Source organism: Macrotis lagotis, chromosome 3, assembly GCF_037893015.1.
Source record: "Macrotis lagotis isolate mMagLag1 chromosome 3, bilby.v1.9.chrom.fasta, whole genome shotgun sequence".
NCBI lineage: Eukaryota > Metazoa > Chordata > Mammalia > Peramelemorphia > Peramelidae > Macrotis > Macrotis lagotis.
Genome location: NC_133660.1, coordinates 116,398,561 through 116,420,036, shown reverse-complemented (window position 1 = coordinate 116,420,036; position 21,476 = coordinate 116,398,561). Strand labels below are relative to the sequence as shown.

The following is a 21,476-nucleotide window of genomic DNA, read 5'->3' as shown; positions in this document are numbered from 1 at the left end:
GACTCATTTTTCTTATGGGGAATACTACCACCTATAGGATCCACCTCACAGAATTGCTATGAGGCTTGAATTAGAGTAAATAGAGTCCTTTGCAAACATTAAAGCTCTATTTTCCAGATCTTCTTATTCATGTCACTACTTCTCCAAAACCTTTCTGGCCTTAACCTACCTTGAATAACCTATTTCCCCCTCCTATCCTGTAGTGACTGGGATTTTTTTTTAGTTGGGATTTACCAGGGAAGACAGAAGGTGGGGAGGAAGAGTAATTCCAAGCCTGGGGGATAGTCAGAGAAAATTATTGTAGGTCAGAGATGGAGTGTCTTGTTTATGGGAGAGCCAGGAGGCCAGTGTCACTGGATCAGAGAATACTCTGAAGAAAGACTGGAGTGGGGAAGTGACTATAATGACCCAGGCACCAGAGAGGTGGCAGTACTGGAAGAGAGAAGGGGGTGGATGAGAGAATTGTTACAAGGGTGAAATCAGAGTCTGGGACAAGAGACTGGATCTGTGAGATGAGAAATAGTGAGATGTCAAGGATGACAACTTAGGGAACAATAAGAAGATGGAGGTACCTCTGATAGAGGGAAGTCAGGAGAGAAGGAAAGTTAAGATAAAAAGATAATTAGTTCATTACTGGATTTAAGATGTCCCCTGGACAGTCAGTTCAAGATGTCTAAAAGGCAGTGGGAAATATGCTAAGACTGAAGTCAGTAGAGAGAAAAAGTGGATTTGAGAGGCATCAGAATAGAGATGACAATCCATGGGGACTGAATTTCAATAGGTACCAATGAAGAATGGAACATTCTAGGCTTCAGGATGGCATGCCCAATCGCAGTGTTTTAGACACAGTATCTCAGGTTTCTCCAAGGCAAATGAACAACAATATCCTTGTGAGAAACAATTAAAAACAACAACAATGTCCTTGTGGAAGAGATGGCAACTAATGGGCTAGATGATAATGCAGTTAAATTGAATCAACAAATGCAAATTGATATCTTTGTAATGAATTGCTTATTAAAAGAAAGTAAGAGTATATGCTTCAACTTATTTCGAATACTGACAGTACCATTTAGAGTTTCTTTGCCATTCAATGGTATCTCCCTTTACATAGTTGTTATACATTGTACATTTTTCTTTTGGTTTTGCCTTCTTACTCTGTATTGCATTAGGCAACCTTTGATGTTTTTTGAATCCTTCAAATCTGTCATTCCTTATAGTACAATAATATTCCACAATATTTGGTGCAAGCCCACTTTAGCTGAGACTCTCCCAGAAGAGGAAGCAAATAGTAATAGAAACTGATAGAATGATAATACGTCCATAAGTAAAGCCAATAAAATTAGTCTCCTCGTTTGTAAAATGAGGTAGTTGGAATCTGTCTCTCTCTAATGCTATAATCCTGTGAATTCTACCAAACTTTCTATTTATACTTATCTAGCCCATTCATGACTGGCATATTCATTTGCTTGGGCTATGGCTCACCCTAGATTAGTGCTTCCCCAAAAGACTCCAGATCCCTTTATTTACTTCAGGTAAAACCAGTACAGAGCCTACCCCATTAAACTCCTCTGAAGAGGTTCAGAGCATGCATAAAGCCCATTTCATAGATTGTAGCTATATATGGAAGACAGCTAGGACCCAAGACACTTGTGAAGTAGAAGAACACATTTTATATCCTCTTCAAGTTGGGGGGAGTGTTGCCTTTACTAAAGAGCAAAATTAAATTTTTTTGGTAGCAGCAACAATGGGTACAAAATAGAGCTAATAAGGAATGAATAAATGGATCAATATTTTTGAATGGTATGAAATATTACTGTGCCATAAGAAGTAGTCAATAGAGAGAATCATGGAAAGACATATGAATTAATATAAAGCAAAGAAAACAAAACCATGAAAATAATATATACATATAATGACTACAATAATATATTTTAATGAGATTTTAAAAATGTAATTGAAAAGAAAAACAAATAATTGAATGTGAGTTCTGTGTAATTACTATGACCAATCTTGGCCATGAAGAACAAATTAGAAAACACATCCTCTCTTCTCTGTAGAAAGGAAATGCAGAACATTGTTTATATTGTCAGATTTGGTTGATGGGCTAATTAGTTTTGCTAAACTGCCTTCTTCCACCTTTTTTTTGTTGTTAAAAGGAATGACTTTTAAAGTAACATGGGGGAAGGATATATTTAGAGTTTAAAGTGATGTACAAACAAAATATGTCAATATGAATTTTTTTTAAAAAAGAAAGAAAGGGACAGCTAGGTGGCACAGTGGATACAGCACAAGCCTTGGAGTCAGGAGGACCTGGGCTCAAATTTGACCTCAGACACTTAATAATTACCTAGTTGTGTGACCTTGGGCAAGTCACTTAACCCCACTGCCATGCCAAAAAAATATAAAAAAGAAAAGAAAAATGAATAGTGATGCAATAAATGTACTAAACATTTGATAGGCCTTTTCTTCTTGAAGATAACATCTTTGAAGCATCAGCAACACAGACTGCTGAGTCAAGGAACATAAATCATTCTTTTGGCTACTTTTTAAATTCTAACATCAAATTTTTCTATCTTTCATCATCCTTAAAAATTTTATAGGCTGTTTTAATTTACACTTCTCTGTAAGATAACAATTTTAGACACTTGAATGTGTAAATAATTTTAAATAAATAATAATATAAATAATAATATAATATAATAATATAAATAAATAATTTTTTTTAAATGTTACTTTCTGCTACTCTGGGAATAACGCCTATAGAAATGGGATATGGACTAGTGGGATTGGCCCTTTTCCCAACAGAAGAATTTTTTAACTCTTTATATCAATCTTAGAAAAAAGTCTTGAGAAATTTGGAAGAGGACCAGAAGAAAATGGACTCAAGATATATACAGGGGAAGGAATAGTCTGATGAATTTAACCCATCTCATTAGAACCATTAAGAATTGTGTACATATTGAAAATATGCACATTTTGATTTATAAAAAACTGTCATCTTGAACAGTGGGGCATTGTAACAAATGAACACTGGCCAAAGCTTTTCCTCCCTTCTTCTTTGCACACTTATTTCTTAGCTTTGACTCTGTGTCAATTTCTCATAGATTGTGGGGGGTTAGACTTTTATCAGAGAGGTTTAATGTAATTAGTGTACTGGACTAGGAAAACTCAGTCCATATTGTCTTTTTTAAAAATTCTAACTAAATTGATTTTATTTGTATAAAAATCCTTTTGCCTTTTATATTATCCGTTGTAACATGGCTGGCTAAGAATTCACTTGGTCAAGCTGTAAAATATACAATCTTTCATTCTTTTCTAATCTATTTTTGTGTGACTTGTATTTTGATTGTTTAGCTATTTAGAATTTAATTAATTAATGTACAATTCAAGTCTAAACTAATTTTCTGGAGGATTACTATTCATTCTCCCATCTGTTTTTGTTAACCAAGGAGTTTCCTTCATAGGAGTTTGAGCTCAGATTACTGTATCTATTTCCTTTCAAATCTTGCTTATCTAACCTATTCCAATACTGTTTGTCCTTTTCTGTTTTTTATTTTTTGATAATTATTGCTTTATCATATAATTTGAGACTTGATTATGCTTGATTATGCTTAAATTCTTCCCCTCAACCACTTTCCCCCTTGTGGTATTCATGGTTTTTTTGCTCCTCTAAATGAATTTTGTTAACATTTTGTTTAATGATACCTAGTACTTTTTTGGGGTGGTGGAGGTAGTACATTTGTTTTTTTGGTTAGGCAACTGGGTTAAGTGACTTGCCCAAGGTCACACAGCTAGGCAATTATCAAGTGTTTGAGGCTGGATTGATTTGAACTCAGGTACTCCTGACTCCACTGTACTACCTAGCCTCCCCAAGGTAGTACATTTTTACTGGTGTAACATTAACCTTGTGAACTTGTATAGTGTCATTTTACTGAATTAGCCCTGCACAGTCATGAACAACTGAGTGCCTCTTCAATAATTTAGGGCTGTTTTTTTTAGTTTTTTTTTTTTTTTTTTGCAAGGCAATGGGGTTAAGTGGCTTGCCCAAGGCCACACAGCTAGGTAATTTTTAAGTATCTGAGGCTGGATTTGAACTCAGGTACTCTTGACTGCAGGGCTGGTGCTCTATCCACTGCACCACCTAGCTGCCCCTTAGGGCTGTTTTTTGCTATTAAAGTAACTTTGTAGTTATATTTATATGTATGTTCTACATGTTTTGTTAAGTAAACTCCCAGATATGTAATCCATTTTGGCTAATTTTTTTTTGTATTTTTTTGGGGGGGGGAGGGAGCTACAATGAAAATATTTGTGGCTCTATTTTGTATTCTGCTCCCTGACTACAGTTATTTTTCATCTCAATTAATTTTGATTGATTCTTTAGAGACACCATTGTATAGTATATAGGTACCCAGAATGAGATCAGGATCAAATTCCACCTCAGATGTCTGTTGAATATATGGACCTTCACTTCACCTTCCTCTCTCCAGTTTCCTCATCTATAAAAATAAAGGGGGTTTGATGGCCTTTAATGTCTGTTATAACTCTAAATCTATAATCTAGAGTTTTTAGGTAACACATCACATCATCAACAAATAGATTCATCTTTCTTAGTGTTTAATTCAATTTTTTCCATGTCTTATCTCTAGAATTCCTAGAGGTAAGTAAAAAAAATGGATGACAGCATGCATCCTTGTTTCACTCTTGATTTTAATAGAAAAGTACTCAGTGTCTCTTGTTATAATTAATGTTAATATGCCAAAAGCAAAATCTAGGAGGAAATAAAGGGAAGGAAAGTCAATCAAAATAAGTATGTAAAAATGCAAAATCTGACAGGCTACTAAGGCACAATTCAGCCCTGTATAAATATTAGTCAAAAAAAAATTAAAATATAATTAAAGGGAAATAATTTTGTAAGAAATTAAAGGGATGGAGTTAGAGGCATTTCCAATAAAATCAGGGGTGAAACAAGGATGCCCATTATCACCACTACTAATCAATAACATATTAGAAATGTTAGCTTCAGCAATAAGAGAAGAAAAAGAAATTGAAGGAATTAGAATTGGGAAGGAAGAGACAAAACTCTCATTCTTTGCAGACAACATGATGGCATACTTAGAGATCAAGAAATCATCCAAAAAAACTACTAGAAATAATTAGCAACTTGAGCAAAGTCACAGAATATAAAATAAACCCTCATAAATACTCAACATTTCTATATATATGACTAGCAAGATGCAGCAGGAAGAACTAGAAAGAGAAATCCCATTCAAAGTAACTTCAGATAATATAAAATACCTGGGAGTCTACCTGCCAATGCAGACTCAGAAACTTTTTGAACACAATTACAAAACACTTCTCACACAAATAACATCAGATTTAAATAACTGGGCAAATATCAACTGCTCATGGATAGGCTGAGATAACATAATAAAAATGACAATTCTACCAAATTTAAATTCTACCAAAATTAAACTACTTGTTTAGTGCTCTACCAATCGAAATTTCAATACATTAATGAGTTAGAAAAAATTGTTAAGTAAATTCATATGGAGAAATAAAAAGTTGAGAATCTCCAGGGATTTAATGAAAAAAGTGTAAAAGAAAGGTGGCTTAACCCAAACAGATCTAAAATTATATTATAAAGTATCAGTCATCAAAACTGTCTGAGTAGTGGATCAGTGGAATAGATTAGGTACAAAAGAGACAGCAGGAAATGATTATAGTAATCGGCTGTTTGATAAACCCAAAGAGTCCAGCTACTGGGATAAAAACTTTCTCCTTGATAAAAACTATTGGGAAAATTGGAAGTTAGCATGGCAGAAACTTGGATTAGACCAACACCTCATACCCTATACCAAGATAAAATCAAAATGGATACAAGATTTAGACATAAAAAACTATTATAAGCAAACTAGGAGATCAAGGAATAGTTTACAAGTCAGATCTATGGAAAAGGAAGCAGTTTATGACCAAGGAAGAGATAGAGAAAACATCATTAAAAATCAACTTAGACTACACTAAATTAAAAAGCTTTTGCACAGACAAAACCACTGTTACCAAGATCAAAAGAAATATAGTAAATTGGGAAACAATTTTTACAACTATTATTTCTGACAAAAGGTATACCTAAAACATACAGAGAATTAAGTCAAATTTTTAAAAAGACAAGCCATTTCCCAATTGACAAATGGTCAAAGGATATGCAAAGGCAATTTACAGATGAGGAAATCAAAGCAATATATAGTCATATGAAAAAATTGCTCTAAATCACTAAGTATTATAGAAATGCAAATTAAAGCATCTCTGAGATACCACCTCATACCTCTCAGACTGGGCAATATGACCAGAAAGGACAATTATCAATGTTGGAAGGGATGTGAGAAATCTGCGACACTAATACATTGTTGGTGGAGCTGTGAACTCATCCAACCTTTCTGGAGAGCATTATGGAATTATGCCCAAAGGGTAACAAAAATGTGCCTACCCTTTGATTCAGCAATACCACTACTGGGTCTATACCCTGAAGAGATTATGAAAAAGTGTAAAAAAGTCACTTGTATAAAAATATTCATAGCAGCCCTGTTTGTGGTGGCAAGGAATTGGAAATTAAGTAAATGTTCTTCAATTGGGGAATGGCTTAGCAAACTGTGGTATATGTATGTCATGGAACACTATTGTTCTATTAGAAACCAGGAGGGACAGGAATTCAGAGAAGCCTGGAGGGATTTGCATGAACTGATGCTGAGTGAGATGAGCAGAACCGGAAAAACATTGTACACCCTAACAGCAACATGTGATGGTCAACCTTAATGGACTTGCAACTATCAGGCACAATTTGGGGGTATCTGCAATGGAGAATACCATCTGTTTCCAGAGAAAGAATTGTGGAGTTTGAACAAGGACCAAAGATTATTATGTTTAATTTTTAAAAAGTGATCTTATTATCTTTTATACTTTATGTTTCCTCCTTAAGGATATGATTTCTCTCTCATCACATTCAACTTAGATTAATGTATAGCATGGAAACAATGTAAAGACCAACAGACTGCCTTCTGTGGGAGGGATGGGGAAAGGGAAGCAAGATTAGGGGGAACAACTGTAAAATTCAAAATAAATAAAATCTTTAAAAAAAAATTCAAGGGATGGTGAGTGCTCATGGTTGGACCTTACTAATATTACAAAAAAAAAGATACTACTGAATTCACAAATTTATTGCTATCTCAAGAAAACAACTAAGGGGATACTTTATAAAAGTAGACAAATAACATTCATTTGAAGGAACAAAAGGGTTAAAATCTGAAGAGAAATAATAAAAAAGAAGTGGAAATGAAGAGAGAGGGAAAAGATAACACTTCCAAGATCTCAAATTATACCTTAAAATAGTTATATATGAAAAGTAGGTTATTGGAACAGTCTAGATAAGGAAGAATTAAAAAAAGAAACTAAATTTAATTACTGTATTTGATAAATTCTAGAACATAAACTTTTTTTTAAACAAGAACTGAGGAGAAAACATAAAAGCACAGTTTGATAAAAATTAGGTTTAGACCAGCACCTTATATTATACACCACAATACATTTTTTTAAAAGAACAATCTAAATTTTTAAAATTATACTATAAAAAAATTAGAAGAGAAACAGATGAGGTATCTATTACTGGTATATCCTGGATTGAATCATTAACAAATCACACTCAAAAAAGAAAAATTTAATTATATGTAATTGAAAATCTTTGCCTGAAACCAAGTAATGAAACTAGACTAAAAAGGTAAACTAAAAATGGGCAACAAAAATGTCTCTGAGAGAGACCTGATATATTCATGATATATATAGGAAAGTAAAATAAATATGTAAGACCAAAAGCTATTATTTTTCAACAAATGAGGTAAAATGAAATGAATAGTTCTTGAATCACAAATTCTCAAAAGAAAAACTTCAAATTACTATTATGAAAGATTGTTTCAAATTATAAAGGAAAATACTGCTAATAAGGCTAATAACTAGCATTTATATAATGTTTTAAGGTTTGTAAAGTGTTTTACACACCATAATCCATTTTAAACATTAAAACAACTTTGAGGTTTAATTTCAAACTAAGAAAATTGGCAAAGCTATCAAGACAGAAAGAGTTAACTTTGGTGGGGCTTTGGAAATAAAAATTCTGCAATATAATGTTAGGAGAGCTAGGAATTAGTCAAACCATTCTGGAAAACTATTTGGAATTATGTAAAAAGTATCCATGTCTTATGACTCAAAAATCTTACTGTTAAGCATATTCCCCCAAAACAGAAAAGTCCCTCATACACTAAAATGTTTACAGAAGCACTTTATGCAGTAGCAAAACAGTGGAAACAAAATAAATGCCTATACATTGGGAATATGGTTGAACAAACTGTTACACATTAATATAATGAATTACAAAGTCAGAAAAAATAATGACCATAAAGACTTTAAAGAAGGCTGGGAAGCCTTAGAGGAACTGATGCAAAGTAATGTGAAAGCAATATATACAGAATGACTACATCAGAGATGGAAAGAACAAAAAACTGCAACTGAGCATGAATTAGAATGCTTGAACTTGGACCCAAATAGTAGCAGAAAAAAAAACACCAAATCTTTCTCCCTTCTTTGTAGAGGAAAACAATGAATACTGAACAATGGATATGGTTAGACAGCCAATATATTGGCAAATGTTGCTGAACTTTGTTTCTTTTTTTAGTTTTTGTTATAAGGGAAGATACTCAGAGTAACAGACTTGAGAAGGATAAAGTTTTTTTTTTTTTTTTTTGCAAGGCAAGTGGGGTTAAGTGGCTTGCCCAAGGCCATACAGCTAGGTAATTATTAAGTGTCGGAGACGGGATTGGATGCTTTATCCACTGCACCACCTAGTCACCCTGGGATAAAGTTTTAAGATGAAGATATAAACAAATTTCAATAAAAATTATGCTAGGTCTTAATCCTAGAGAAATTCTTTTGATTATATTAAAGGAAAAGTCTTTTGATTACCATGCTTTTAAATTTTTTTACAACTGCATACTCTTATTTTCTTAAAGTCTTTTTTCACCTATGGATATAATTATATGGATTCTTCTTGGTTTGGGCTATTAATTGATTATGTTAATTATCTTCTTGATGTTGAACCATGCTTATATTTCTGGTATAACTTCAACTTGGCCATAATGAATATTTTGTTGTTGTTGGACATACTAATGTAGTTTCTTTGCCAGTATTTCACTTAGCATTTTGGCATCGAAATTCATTACTGCTTTATTATTCCTTGTTTTGGGGTATAAGGACCATAGCTATCTCAAAGAAAATATTTGATAGTCTATGTTGTTTCTGTTTTTGAAGTTTATGGAGGAGAATTATTTCCTTTAAACATCTGTTAGAATTCCCATGTAAGTCTATATGACTTTGAATATTTTACCCGTTAAAAGTTCATTTATGATTTGGATTAAATTTTTGGTCTAAGTTTGGGCTATTTAAATTATTTCTTCCATTTATTAATTTGGGCCAGAAAATTATTTCATTTGTTCTGTGGCTTCTACCACTCTAGAATTTATGACTAGAGTCATAATTTTTTATATAAAGTTCTCTTTAGTGGCATCTTTTAAATACAGCATTTATATCACTGTTGTCATTTGTGATTTTTGGATGTCATTTTATTATTTTCTCTTTAGGTCTATGCCATTTCTTCATTCTTCCTGTATCAATTGCTCTTTTTCAGCTGTAAAATAATAATTTAGTTTATCACTATAATTTTCAGTTTTATGCTGAAAAAAGTTATATAAAAGATTCTGTATTTTTTGCATCTCTTTACCCCTCAAACTTAAGTGATTTTTGAAAAATCTTATATGAACCTGAAAAATATTCATACTAATCCTCATAATCAATACTTTTCTATAGCTTTATCAAATTCAGTTTTTCTATGCTTTTGAGAGTGAAATTTCCTTCTTGGTTCTATTATATTTATCATATTTCAAAGAATGATCACAGAGGCAGCTAGGTGGCATAGTGGCTAGAGAGCACTGGTCCTGGAGTCAGGAGAACCTAAGTTGAAATCTGACCTCAGGCACTTAATAATTACTTAGCTGTGTGATCTTGGGCAAATTACTTAACTCCATTGCCTTGGAAAAAACGAAAAAAAACACACACAAAAAAACCCAAATCCAAGAATGATCACAAAAGTATGAAACTATTAATGTCTCATTATTTTGGTTATTGTACATTTTAATTTATCTATATCTTTACTCATGATATAGTTTTCCTAACTGTCTCAAAGTTATTTTTATGGAAAATAATGATGATAAAAAAAACCTGTTCTTTTTTAAATATAACTGATACATAATAAATTGTATTCTAGCCCCAACTTTAAATCTCTATGTATCTATATTTCAGGTGTCTTTTATGTAAGAATCACATTTTTGGGTTTTTAAATTCATTCTAGACTTCTCTTCTTTTTTGAGGATAGATTTAGACTGTTAACATTCAAGGTTATAATGAATGAACTCAGTCATATCCTGTTAAATTACTTAAAAAGAAAAACCAGCATGAGGCATGACCCAGCTTGTTTTAGAAGGTATGAAAATTCAATCCAAATCTTTCTATGTGTATGAGAGCATGCATGTGCTCGTGCGTGCACACACACACACACACACACACACACACACACACAAACACATTCTTCCTTCTACCTACATCAAAACCAGATTCTACTTCTACTGATAAAATCTCTTAAGCATCCCTAGTGAGTCTGGATAGAAATGTGTATTATGAATTATTCTTATAAATTACTCTTTCCTCTCAAATCTTTAAAACTTTGTTAATTTGCTGACATGTAGTCTTTAAATATTCAAGATTAAAAAAAAATCTCTACTCCCCTTTTTCTTTCATTATCTAGTTCACTTATTTCTGTCTTTTATACTTTGTGGGGGATTTTTACTTCAATTTTTAGCCTCCATTAAATAATCTTTTAATAAGATGGGACTTCAAAGAGCCAAGAGACCTTTTCTTCTTATAGGAACCACTGAATCAATATTTTAAAGTTTTGCTTCTTTGTTAAAATTTTGCCTAAATGGTTAATCTCCCTATCAAAAGCTCTTCCAAGTGCTTGGTTTTTCTGAGGTGAAGGGCAGAAGTCTTTTATTATATTAAAAAAAATGTTGAAGATCAGTTTCCCTATTTATGTATATCATACTCCAACCTCTTCTTTGATATGTTATGCTTGTTGAATAATCTTGTACTTCTTCCTGAATACTGTTAACATTGTCTGCTTGATAGTAAAGTTTTGGAGTTTAATAATATTTTTGGATGAATTAAATTTGGACCCAGAGGATTTTTGATGGCATCCTGTGAATTTTATTGCTATGCATTCTCCCCTCTCATCACTTCCGGGCAATTTAGTGCTGCTTGCTAATTTTTGTTTCGTTATTTCCATTTCTACATTTTTGTCTTCTACCTGGGCCATTCTAGTCTTCTGAGGATTTACTGCTTAATTTATTATAGGATGTTGTAAGCTACCAAGTTTCATTTTCATTGTGTGCTTCTTTCAATGCTCTTATATCCATTTTTTATAAATGTCAGACCTTCTTTCATATTACTCACTTTTACAACCACTCTAAAGATTCTTGCAGTATCTATTTTCTCTAGGACTCTGAGTTCTCCAATGTATTTTTTTTATTTCTAGATTTCCTTTCACTATTTTTGCCCTTAATACCTTTTCTTTTTTTTATTATGCCTCTTTTGCTTCAGCCTCTTTCTTTTAGTTCTTCAGTGAAATTTTCACTGCTATGACTATTTTCTTTTCTCCTTTTTGTTATTTTAAAAATTTTATTTGTTGATGTTTTGATGTAATGAAAGGGAACATGATTTTTTCCTTGAAAACTACTTTATCATTACTCTTTTCACTGACTTCCTAATGCCTTGCTATTTACTTCTTACTGCTTTATTTTTCTGCAATATTTTGTGGATTTGAGAACTCCCAAGTCTGCTAAACTTGTTTCATCACTAGATAGTATTCATCTCTTGGTAGTCTGTAAGCCTGGAGTTTTCCCTTCAGCAAGGGGTATTTAAGGATTTATAGAAAGCTCACTCTTTAACATTAAAAAAATTGCTTCATTTTTTAAAAATAAATACAACAAATTTTAACAGTAATATTATATTTAAGATAACTAACATTTAAAATGTACTGTGACTTTTTAAACTAGATAATTCTCTAAATAAGTTCAGTATGTTCTTGTCCTCAATATCTCTGTCAGGCTGCTTCTTGCAGGATACTCACCTATTAAGCTTTGGAATTTACTTTGAAGCCTTCTAAGATTAAGTTGCTTATTATTACCAAATTGATGCTTGTTTCTAAAATTAATTTGTGCTAACCTAATCTGAGAGGGAGTAACCAACTTTTGCTTGATTTTCTTGCTTCAACTAAACTGACTAGAAAAAAAAGGTCATTCCTTGATTTCCTCTGTCCAACTAACTGATAAAATCAAGAATAGAAGTTTTTTTTTAAAACTAAAATTGGATCTAGGTTTGATTTGGGCAATGAATTCTTAGGTATTTTAGGTATTCTGATGACATGATTATATAAAATCTTGAATCCATTAGCATCTGTGAGACACTGGACAAGTCACTCATCTTCCCTTGGTTTGTTTCCTCACATGTAAAATTAAATTTGGATAAGGTGATTTATGATGGCGATTTTCACTCTAGAATTCTGATTATCTTTTTCTATGAACCATAACTAGCCTCACAACATAAACCAAATCACACAACATAAATTTAATAGCTTTTCCTCACTGCCTATTGCATCAAGTCTAAATGCTACCCAACTTTTTAGACCCTCCATAATCTTCATCATGCTCACCCACCATACTTTATATCCCCCCTGCTCCTTGGTCTCCTAAATATATCTCCAGTTAAGTTATACATATATCAAAGCACCTATTGGATTCATTCTCAACTCTAGGTCTATGTTAAACTGCTCTGAAAATCTGTTGTACGTTTTCCTCTCCCATATATGTATGTATATATGTATATATGTGTATATACACATATATACATATATACACACAAATTTAAACAATCCTTTAAGACCTAGCTGACACCCCCCTTTCACAAAATTTTTCTTGACTATGACTCAATTCAGCCCTCAATGATGTCCCTTTTCTATAAACTTCTATTGTATTTGTTTGTAGACAAAATGTTTCCTTAATTACATATTCTCTTATTTACATGGCCTCACTGTTATAAACTCTGTGTCATTATTTTTGTACAAAGCACAGTGAAAACAACATACAATTGACAAATAATAAAAACTCAATGACTTTAGGCTGATGAAACTTTAGCTAAGCAGCTTATAGAGTTTTAGAGACTGCTATTTTTATGAGGGGAATGTTATTAAAGGTAAGGAATATTGTTGTATTTTATGACTAGCATTTTGGTTTAGTTTTTTTTTTTTTTTTTTAGTTTTTGCAAGGTAATGGGGTTAAGTGGCTTGCCCAAGGCCACACAGCTAGGCAATTATTAAGTGTCTGAGGCCGGATTTGAACTTAAGATCCTCCTGACTCCAGGGCTGGTACTCTATCCACTGTGCCACCTAGCTGCCCCCTGACTAGCATTTTGAATACTTTTTCTAGTTGTAAAGAGCTATGTTTGAATAACCTTATTTACAAAGTTGTATTTCATTTTATACATGTAATGCTAACATTAACATTATAAATATTAAATTATAACATTATACATGTATAATACTAAATATTAATAACTTGAGTTGTAACTATAATTTTAACACATTAATAGATACAATCTGATTGAGGGCAGGGACTATTTTTATTTTTGTGATTTTATCACTGGTGTCTTACACAATGCACAGCAACAATAAAAACAAAAAATCCATTGCATGAATGACCATATCTATACAAAAGACATTTTCTTTTTTTAACTGTAGAACACATTTCCAATTTATTATAGAAAAATGTGATTCACTAAATAAAAATTAGCTTTGTAATAAAGCTTTACTGGTATGCATATTTCATTAAAAGAAAATGAATTATATACTGTGTAATGAATGATCCTGCTGAAAGGCTACTGTAAGATTAAAATATTAACAATTGATATTTGCCTTACATTTTAAAGTTTTGAAAATGTTTTATATGCATGATCTTAATTTACCCCTAACAACTTTGTGATAACAGGAATCATGGGAATTATTATCCACATTTTTATAGACTGAAGAAAGTGAAGCTGAGAGAGAGATCAAGTGCTTTGGACATGGTCATCCAGCTAGTTAAGTATGAAAATTAGACTTCACACCAAGGTCTTGCCTGACTCCAAGTTCAGGAATTTTGTTCAATCTTCCTTGTTATCTTTTTTTTTTTACTTTTTTTGTAAGACAAAGGGGGTTAAGTGGCTTGCCCAAGGCCACACAGCTAGGTAATTATTGTCTGAGACTGGATTTGAACCCAGGTACTCCTGACTGCAGGGCTGGTGCTTTATCCATTACGCCACCTAGCCACCCCCCCCACCCCGTTATCTCTTTAGAAGGACATAGGATACAACCACCCAACTATGGTTTAGCTATAGTGGCATGCAAATAAACTTGGAAAAAGCAATAATTTTGGTATAGTTTCATTTTTGTGACAGCGATGGTGATGCATATGTGCTCCTACTGATATGGGGATGACTAAAGGACTGGCCTTGACCAAATGAAATCAGAGTGAACAGCTTTCCTCCTCTGTAGTTATTCATCTGTGAAAGGAGGACTGGTTTGCTTCATTGCTATCTTTGTTGTTTTTAAGAATTGATATTACTTCAAAAGGTTATTCAAACGTAGCTCTTTAAGGACATATCTGATTGAATGTTAGCAATACTGCAGTGGTTCTTGTGTGGGGAAGTCTGATATTTCAAGAACCAGTGTGGTCCACACTGAAACATAATCAGTCCCCTCATAATACACGGGAAAGTATGGGCCAAAACAAGAAACAACTCCAACTATAAAACAACCTAATTAATACTCAAAAAAATAAGTAATGACTTTCAGGAGACCTCGCAGCTAGAGGAGTTATTATTTTTTTCCCTCTAAAATGTGGCAGAAGTTTGTTGAAATTGGAAGAATAGTGAGAAGACCAATTATGTAATTTTATTATCTCTTACATTTTATTTTTTCCTTAAGGATATTATTTCTCTCTCAACACATTCAACTTTGATCAATGTATAGCAAGGAAACAATGTAAAGACTTATTTGACTGCCTTTTGTGGGGGGTGGGGGGAGGGGAGATTGGGGGACAAATTGTAAAATTCAAAAAACAATTAAAAAAAAAAGAAAAAAGAGAAAGTTTCACCAATTGTTACCAGGAAGAAAAAACACTTGTCATTGATTCCAAAGACCGAAGCACCGATAATTGGAAAAAAAGTAATTTTTACTGACGAAATTCACTTTTCCATTAAAGGTTATATCATAATCTTCTTTTTTCTATGAAAAAAATGTATTTATTTATTTAAGGCAATAGGGTAAATGGCTTGCCCAAGGTCACAAAGTTAGGTAATTGTTAAGTGTCTGAGGCTGGATTTGAACTCAGGTACTCCTGACTCCAGGGCCAGTGCTCTATCTACTGCACCATCTAGCTACCTCCTCACAATCTCTTTTAAAAGAGGTCCAAGCTGGGGTAGCTAGGTGGCGCAGTGGATAGAGCGCCGGCCCTGGAGTCAGGAGTACCTGAGTTCAAATCCAGCCTCAGACACTTAATAATTACCTAGCTATGTGACCTTGGCCAAGCCACTTAACCCCATTTGCCTTGCAAAATCCTAAAAAAAATAAAAAATAAAAGAGGTCCAGGTGAACCCATAAATATCTGACCATCTTCATCAGGCTATAAAACATCCACCCAAGAAACTGTTGGGGGATTTTTTTTTTTTATTTCCAATGAACCTGAAATCTTGTAGACATTAAAACAATGATGAACTCTGAGCAACACCAATACACTACCTAGAGGCATAACAACTTCCTTAATTTCCAACCAGAATACTGCAATTCAGCTGTATCCTATGTCACAAACTATTAAGAATTGGAGATAAGTAAGAGAGTTCAATGTCCAGGAAACTTACTTCATTTAAACAATATCGAAAAGTTGTGGAATGGAATTGGAAAAGTACTGTTTACTAAAAGTATGCATAATATTCAATGTAGTATGTGGATCCATGATGAAAAATTAAAGAATCTGAGTCAAAATCTTATGAACTCAATACTGTACTTTGAAAGTAATTGTAGTAAAAAGGGGATATAGAACATATTAAAAGATTTTAAAGATGTAAAAAAGTTTCACAGTTCCTTGTATAGGTTATTAATTACTTTTTCTCCCACTTAATTTGCATAACACTATACATGATTGAATAGTTATAGCACATTTTAAATCTCCTAGCTGACTTCTCTAACACAGAAGATATTCCTGGGCTATTCTTTTCCTATATCAATTACTACCATCTCAGTAATGTAACTAGATATTATTATTAGTCTGAATCTAATGATGAAGTCATAAAATATCATATAATGCATTTCAATGCAAAATATAAATAAATTATGATTATATACACAGCTCTATATTAGCTGTGCTGTTTTCCAAGGGCATGGAAATATAGTTGGCTACTTGAGCTTTGAGTTATGGGGTAAAAAAAGGTTACTATCAAGTGATCAACCAAAAAAAATATTTTTTGAGAGATGGCTGCATTCAAAGCAGTCATTGGTATTTTGGAGAAATGTAGCTCAATACCATCAGAGAAGGTAAGCTACCTTCCTTCCTTAAACCTTCAGTCACTGATATCCTTTCCTCAAACTACTTTGTATATATGTGTGTGTGTGTGTGTGTGTTTTTATATTTATAATGTATATTCTTTTAATGTTGCAAGTAGTTTTATCCTTAATACTTGTATTCAAAGACTTAGCTCAGAGGCCTGACCCATTATGGCCACTTCAGAAATACTTGCTGATTGACTGACTGCTTCAAGAATTTTAGGATCATTGATTCAGAGTTGGATGAAATCTTAGAGACCAACTAGTCAAATATCATCCTTTTACAGATGATTAAACTCAGTTCCAGTGACACTAAATGACTTCTCCAGGGTCACAGAGAGAGTTGACTCCAGACACAGGGTGTAATCTCAGGTTGTATGACTCTAAAGCGAGTGTTCTTTCCATTTTGGACCATGCTGTCATTTATAAGCTCCTTCAGGAGAAAAAGACATAGGTATGTGAAAACCTTCTACTATTAGTTGAGTACCAGGTGAATATAAATGATAATGTATTACAGGAGTTCATAGGATAAAGAAATTACTTTGCCTGGGAGGGATGGTTACTCATCTCTCAAGATCTGAATCCAATGATCCTCTGTTAGGGTAACAAGGACAAATGAAATTAATGAGGTCAATCCCTGAGTATACACAGCTCCCCAGAACTAAAGTATTGCAGAGCCAGAAGGGAATCTGACAGTTTGTTTGATAATTTTGTTTGTTTTCCTTGAATTCAGAATTAACGAGATTTTCCTATCTTACAGATTCATTCTAGGACTAGCTAATTAGACTGAATGATGATTTGGATTCTGGCTTTCAAAAAGAATATTTCTCAATATTTCTATTGATGGAGAATGGATCAGAAAAGGATATGGTACTTCTGAGCCAATTCCTTCTGGATGCAAAGGGTAAAAAAAATTCCAAAGACATTCTCACCTTTCACAGACAGCAAGGTTCTGCTGCTTTAAATAACCTAAGAAAGTGCTGAGAATCCAACCAATCACTTTTTTTGGCTCTGCCCTAGTTTCTTTCATCACATTTTGGAAGAACTCCAATAGTCCATCTTCATTCTGTTAAAAAAAAAAAAACAACCAAAAAACAAAAATCAAAACAGAAAATCAAAACAATCATCACCCAAGCACAAAGGACAGTTCCATAGCAGCAAAGGTCAAAGCTGCAAGTCCTCTACCATGTCTTTGGGATGTGGGAGATACTTACCTCTTCCCTGGCTAAGCACTGACTTATTACCTCTGACATGTTGCCCGAAAGCTTGGACAACTTTTGGTATTCAGTAACACTGGTCCTGTACCTAAGAACTATAATCATGTCATGTTGTAGTTATCAAGTGTTTCTTCTAAAATGAAAATATTTTAGACATACTTGACCCTGATAAACCGCAGCAATGGGTAACAGACAAGGAGGGTCTGGATCCATACAATTCACCTGGCTTGTTCCCCAAAGCTTCATTTTAGATATAGAAACTTTTTTTTAAAGTCGAGTTAAAAACACAGTACAAAATGTCTGCTTGCTGTGAATTTAATCTTCTCTCTCTCTTCTCAGGCCAACCCTCTGATGGAAATTCTAGTAGCCAGAAGAGGAGCAACACTGCAGTCTCTAGAAGATAGAGCCAAAGCTGAAAGGAAGGTCCAGCTGGAATGATTCATCCTCACATCCTCAGGGGAAACAGATAACCTCTCCTCCCTACAACCTAGTAGAATAGAAACACCATGGAGGCATCTTATCTTCATTATCTCCCACACACAGCCAAGGGCTTTGGTTGTTGTGCAAGCAAATGCATAATAAATGTCTGCTGTAATCACTTGTTGAATTATTGCCAAGATATTCATTAGGATGAAACTGATATTTCTACTTTACAAAGAAGATCCCCTCCCCCATCCCTGTCTTGGGTAAAAGGGGCAGTTTAGTGTGGTAGGAGAGGCCTTGGGCTCCTAGCTAGGAGACCTGGATTCAAATACTTACATTATAAGTTTCCTTATAGTTTGTTGTTGATGTTTAGCAGTTTTAGTTGTATCTGACTCACTGGGACCCCATTTGGGGTTTTCTTGACAAAGACATTGGAATAGCTTGCCATTTCCTTCTCCAGCTCATTTTAAGAGATGAAGAAACTGAGGCAAACAGGGTTAAATGACAGAACTAGAGAAATACATCTATTAAATGCCTGAGGCTGGATCTGAACTCAGGAAGATGAATTTTTTTCTGATTCCAGGTCCAGCACTACCCATGGTAGCAGCCCCCTAGATTCCTCATATGTAAAACAGGGATAATAATCCTCACTGACCTACCCCACAGTTTTGGGGAGATACGTGACCCAACAGAAAGAAGGTAGAATATAGAGTTCTAGGAACAGTTATCTCAGATAACTCTGAGCAGGTCACTTCTCCTCTCTTGGACTCATTTGTCCTGTAAAATGAAGGGCTTAGAGGACTTCTGGGTCACTTCTAGCTCTATACTTATAATCCTACAAAAGTAGGATCTTGTTCATTTAAAAGCACCATAATAATGTCACAAATGAAATGCTCTCATTATCACTTGAATGGACACCACAAGTCCCTGGACCTCTCCTAACTAGTCTGCCTCCTCCTGGGCTCAGCTCTTCCATACCAGACAGTTCTACTGCCCCAAGTAGAGACACCTTCTGACAAAGTCTTCCCTGGCCTTCAAGATCCCTCAGGTCAATAAATGTTTATTGATTTTCCTATCTTTCAATTGAATAAACTCCTAGTTGCTTACTATGGACAAAGCATTGGAGACAAAGATAAAAAAGAGGAGCTTTGTGCCCTCATTTCCAGGGGGAAAGGGGCTGGTATCTGACCTCGAAGAAGCTAGATGGTTCCTGAACAACAAAGGAGAACTTCCTGCTGTACCATCAGTTTGCCTAGAACTGAAGCATTAGAAATGCACCTTAAAAATGGAATGATGCCCCCCAGCTCCTTATACTTCTATTAAAAAGTGACTGATCAAGGAAGTGTCATTTCATCTACTTTGACTCAGATTACTTTCTGAATCATGAGATGTTTCCAAAAAAAAATTTTAATGAAAGGAAAAAATACAGGAATATGACCTATTCATATAAATCTTCCAGTTTGGAAGAACTGAATGATCAGAATTTGATAAGAAGCCAAATACACACACACACACACACACACACACACACACACATACTTGATCTGAGTCACAGATCAAGTCACCAATTTTTTGACAATTTCTTTACAGGTTCACAATCCAATCCAATAAGCATTCATTAAATACTTACCATGTCCAACACAGTGGGGCTACAAGACCAAAAAAAAATGCTCAACAACCACAAAATCCATACCTGTCCTTAAGGAACATACCTTTTTTAGGGATCTTGGGAGGAAATAGCCTCTAATATGTAAGGCACAGGTGTCATAGTATATATATATACCTAACATGGAATTCTCCTGTGGCTTACTTAACCTCTCCCTGCTTTTGTTTCCTTATCTGCAAAATGGGTAGGATAAAAAGAGGATTAACCTCCCAGGGTTATTTTGAGGACAGTATCAGTAAGGGGCTTTGTAAATCTTAAAAGCATTATATCCATTCTAGCTACTTTTATTCCTTTGTCTTTTGCCTTTCTCTGTAATCCCAGCTCTAACAAAGCAGACATTAAAAGATGTCTATTGACAGACTCAATACATGACAATGGGAAGAGAGAGTCAGCCCCACAACTCCAGGGATCACATTAGGGAAGGCTTCCTTGAAGAAAGCAAGGGTCTCTCTGTCCAAACCAGTGAGAAGTGTTAGAGATGAGAAGGGAAGGCGTTTGAGGAAGGTCTGCTTAGAGAGAGAGAGAGAAAGAGAGAGAGAAAGAGAGAGTGTCCCTTCATCTCCCAAAGAAGACTTTTCTGGAACACAGGAGAGCTTGGAAATGAGAGGGGTGATGATAGGCCAGAGCTCTCTCTAAGATCAGTTCTTAACTTTGGGACAGGCACCCATTCACTAAGGTAGACACACCATAATAATAAAAAAAAAAATCCAGCTACCCTTTTGCTACAGAGCTAAATTCTCTGGTGACAAACCTACCGAATAATCCCACAATCATGCTTCTGATCTCTTTCTTAGCTGAGGCTATTATTCTGCTCATGCTAAACCAGGGTGAAAGGCCATCTTAACAGCCAGAACTTTGCTGTAGATAAAGGCAATGAAGGAGTTTTACTTTAACTTTACTTTAACTATTCAGGGAAAAAAAAGTATTCCAACTCAGACTCTGGTGCAAAACCCAATGGGGAAGCCCCAAAGCAGGAGCGGCTGCCTCCTCCAAATCAGATGGAGAGAATTCCCTTTGTTCTCCCTTTGACAGTCAGTGAAATGGGCTGTCAGGAGAACTCTTGCCTTCACCAAGGAAAGGTTTTTCTAAATCCTCCTTGAAATATCGCACGCTTGAACTCATGGGCTTGGCTGAGTTGCCGAGATGGTGATGAATATCTATTTCTCTACCCTTGGATGCTTTTCTCTTGGATGGATAACATGGCAAGTCAGATTTTTGTTTGTCTTTTCATGTCAACCCTGTGATGAAGCCTCTCTGAGCTGGAACTGTACTCCACTGGGGGATACATAGTTTCCAGTCTTCAATGTAAAGTAGAAGAAAAAACCGAGATTGTGATGGGGGGTGGAGGGAGTGCTGCATGCACCAGTTCTGAGGGAATGTGAGGCTG

At 34.4% G+C, this 21,476-nt stretch overlaps 1 protein-coding gene across 2 annotated transcripts in view; it reads right to left on the bottom strand.

Moving 5' to 3' along the window:
• The window catches only part of GATB (glutamyl-tRNA amidotransferase subunit B), a 142,499-nt gene that overhangs the window by 30,734 nt on the left and 90,289 nt on the right, over positions 1-21,476 (bottom strand). For both annotated transcript variants that reach the window (XM_074229138.1, XM_074229139.1), the window contains one exon: positions 17,716-17,849. In XM_074229138.1, the coding sequence (XP_074085239.1) occupies positions 17,716-17,849 (134 nt within the window). The remainder of the gene's footprint in view (positions 1-17,715; positions 17,850-21,476) is intronic.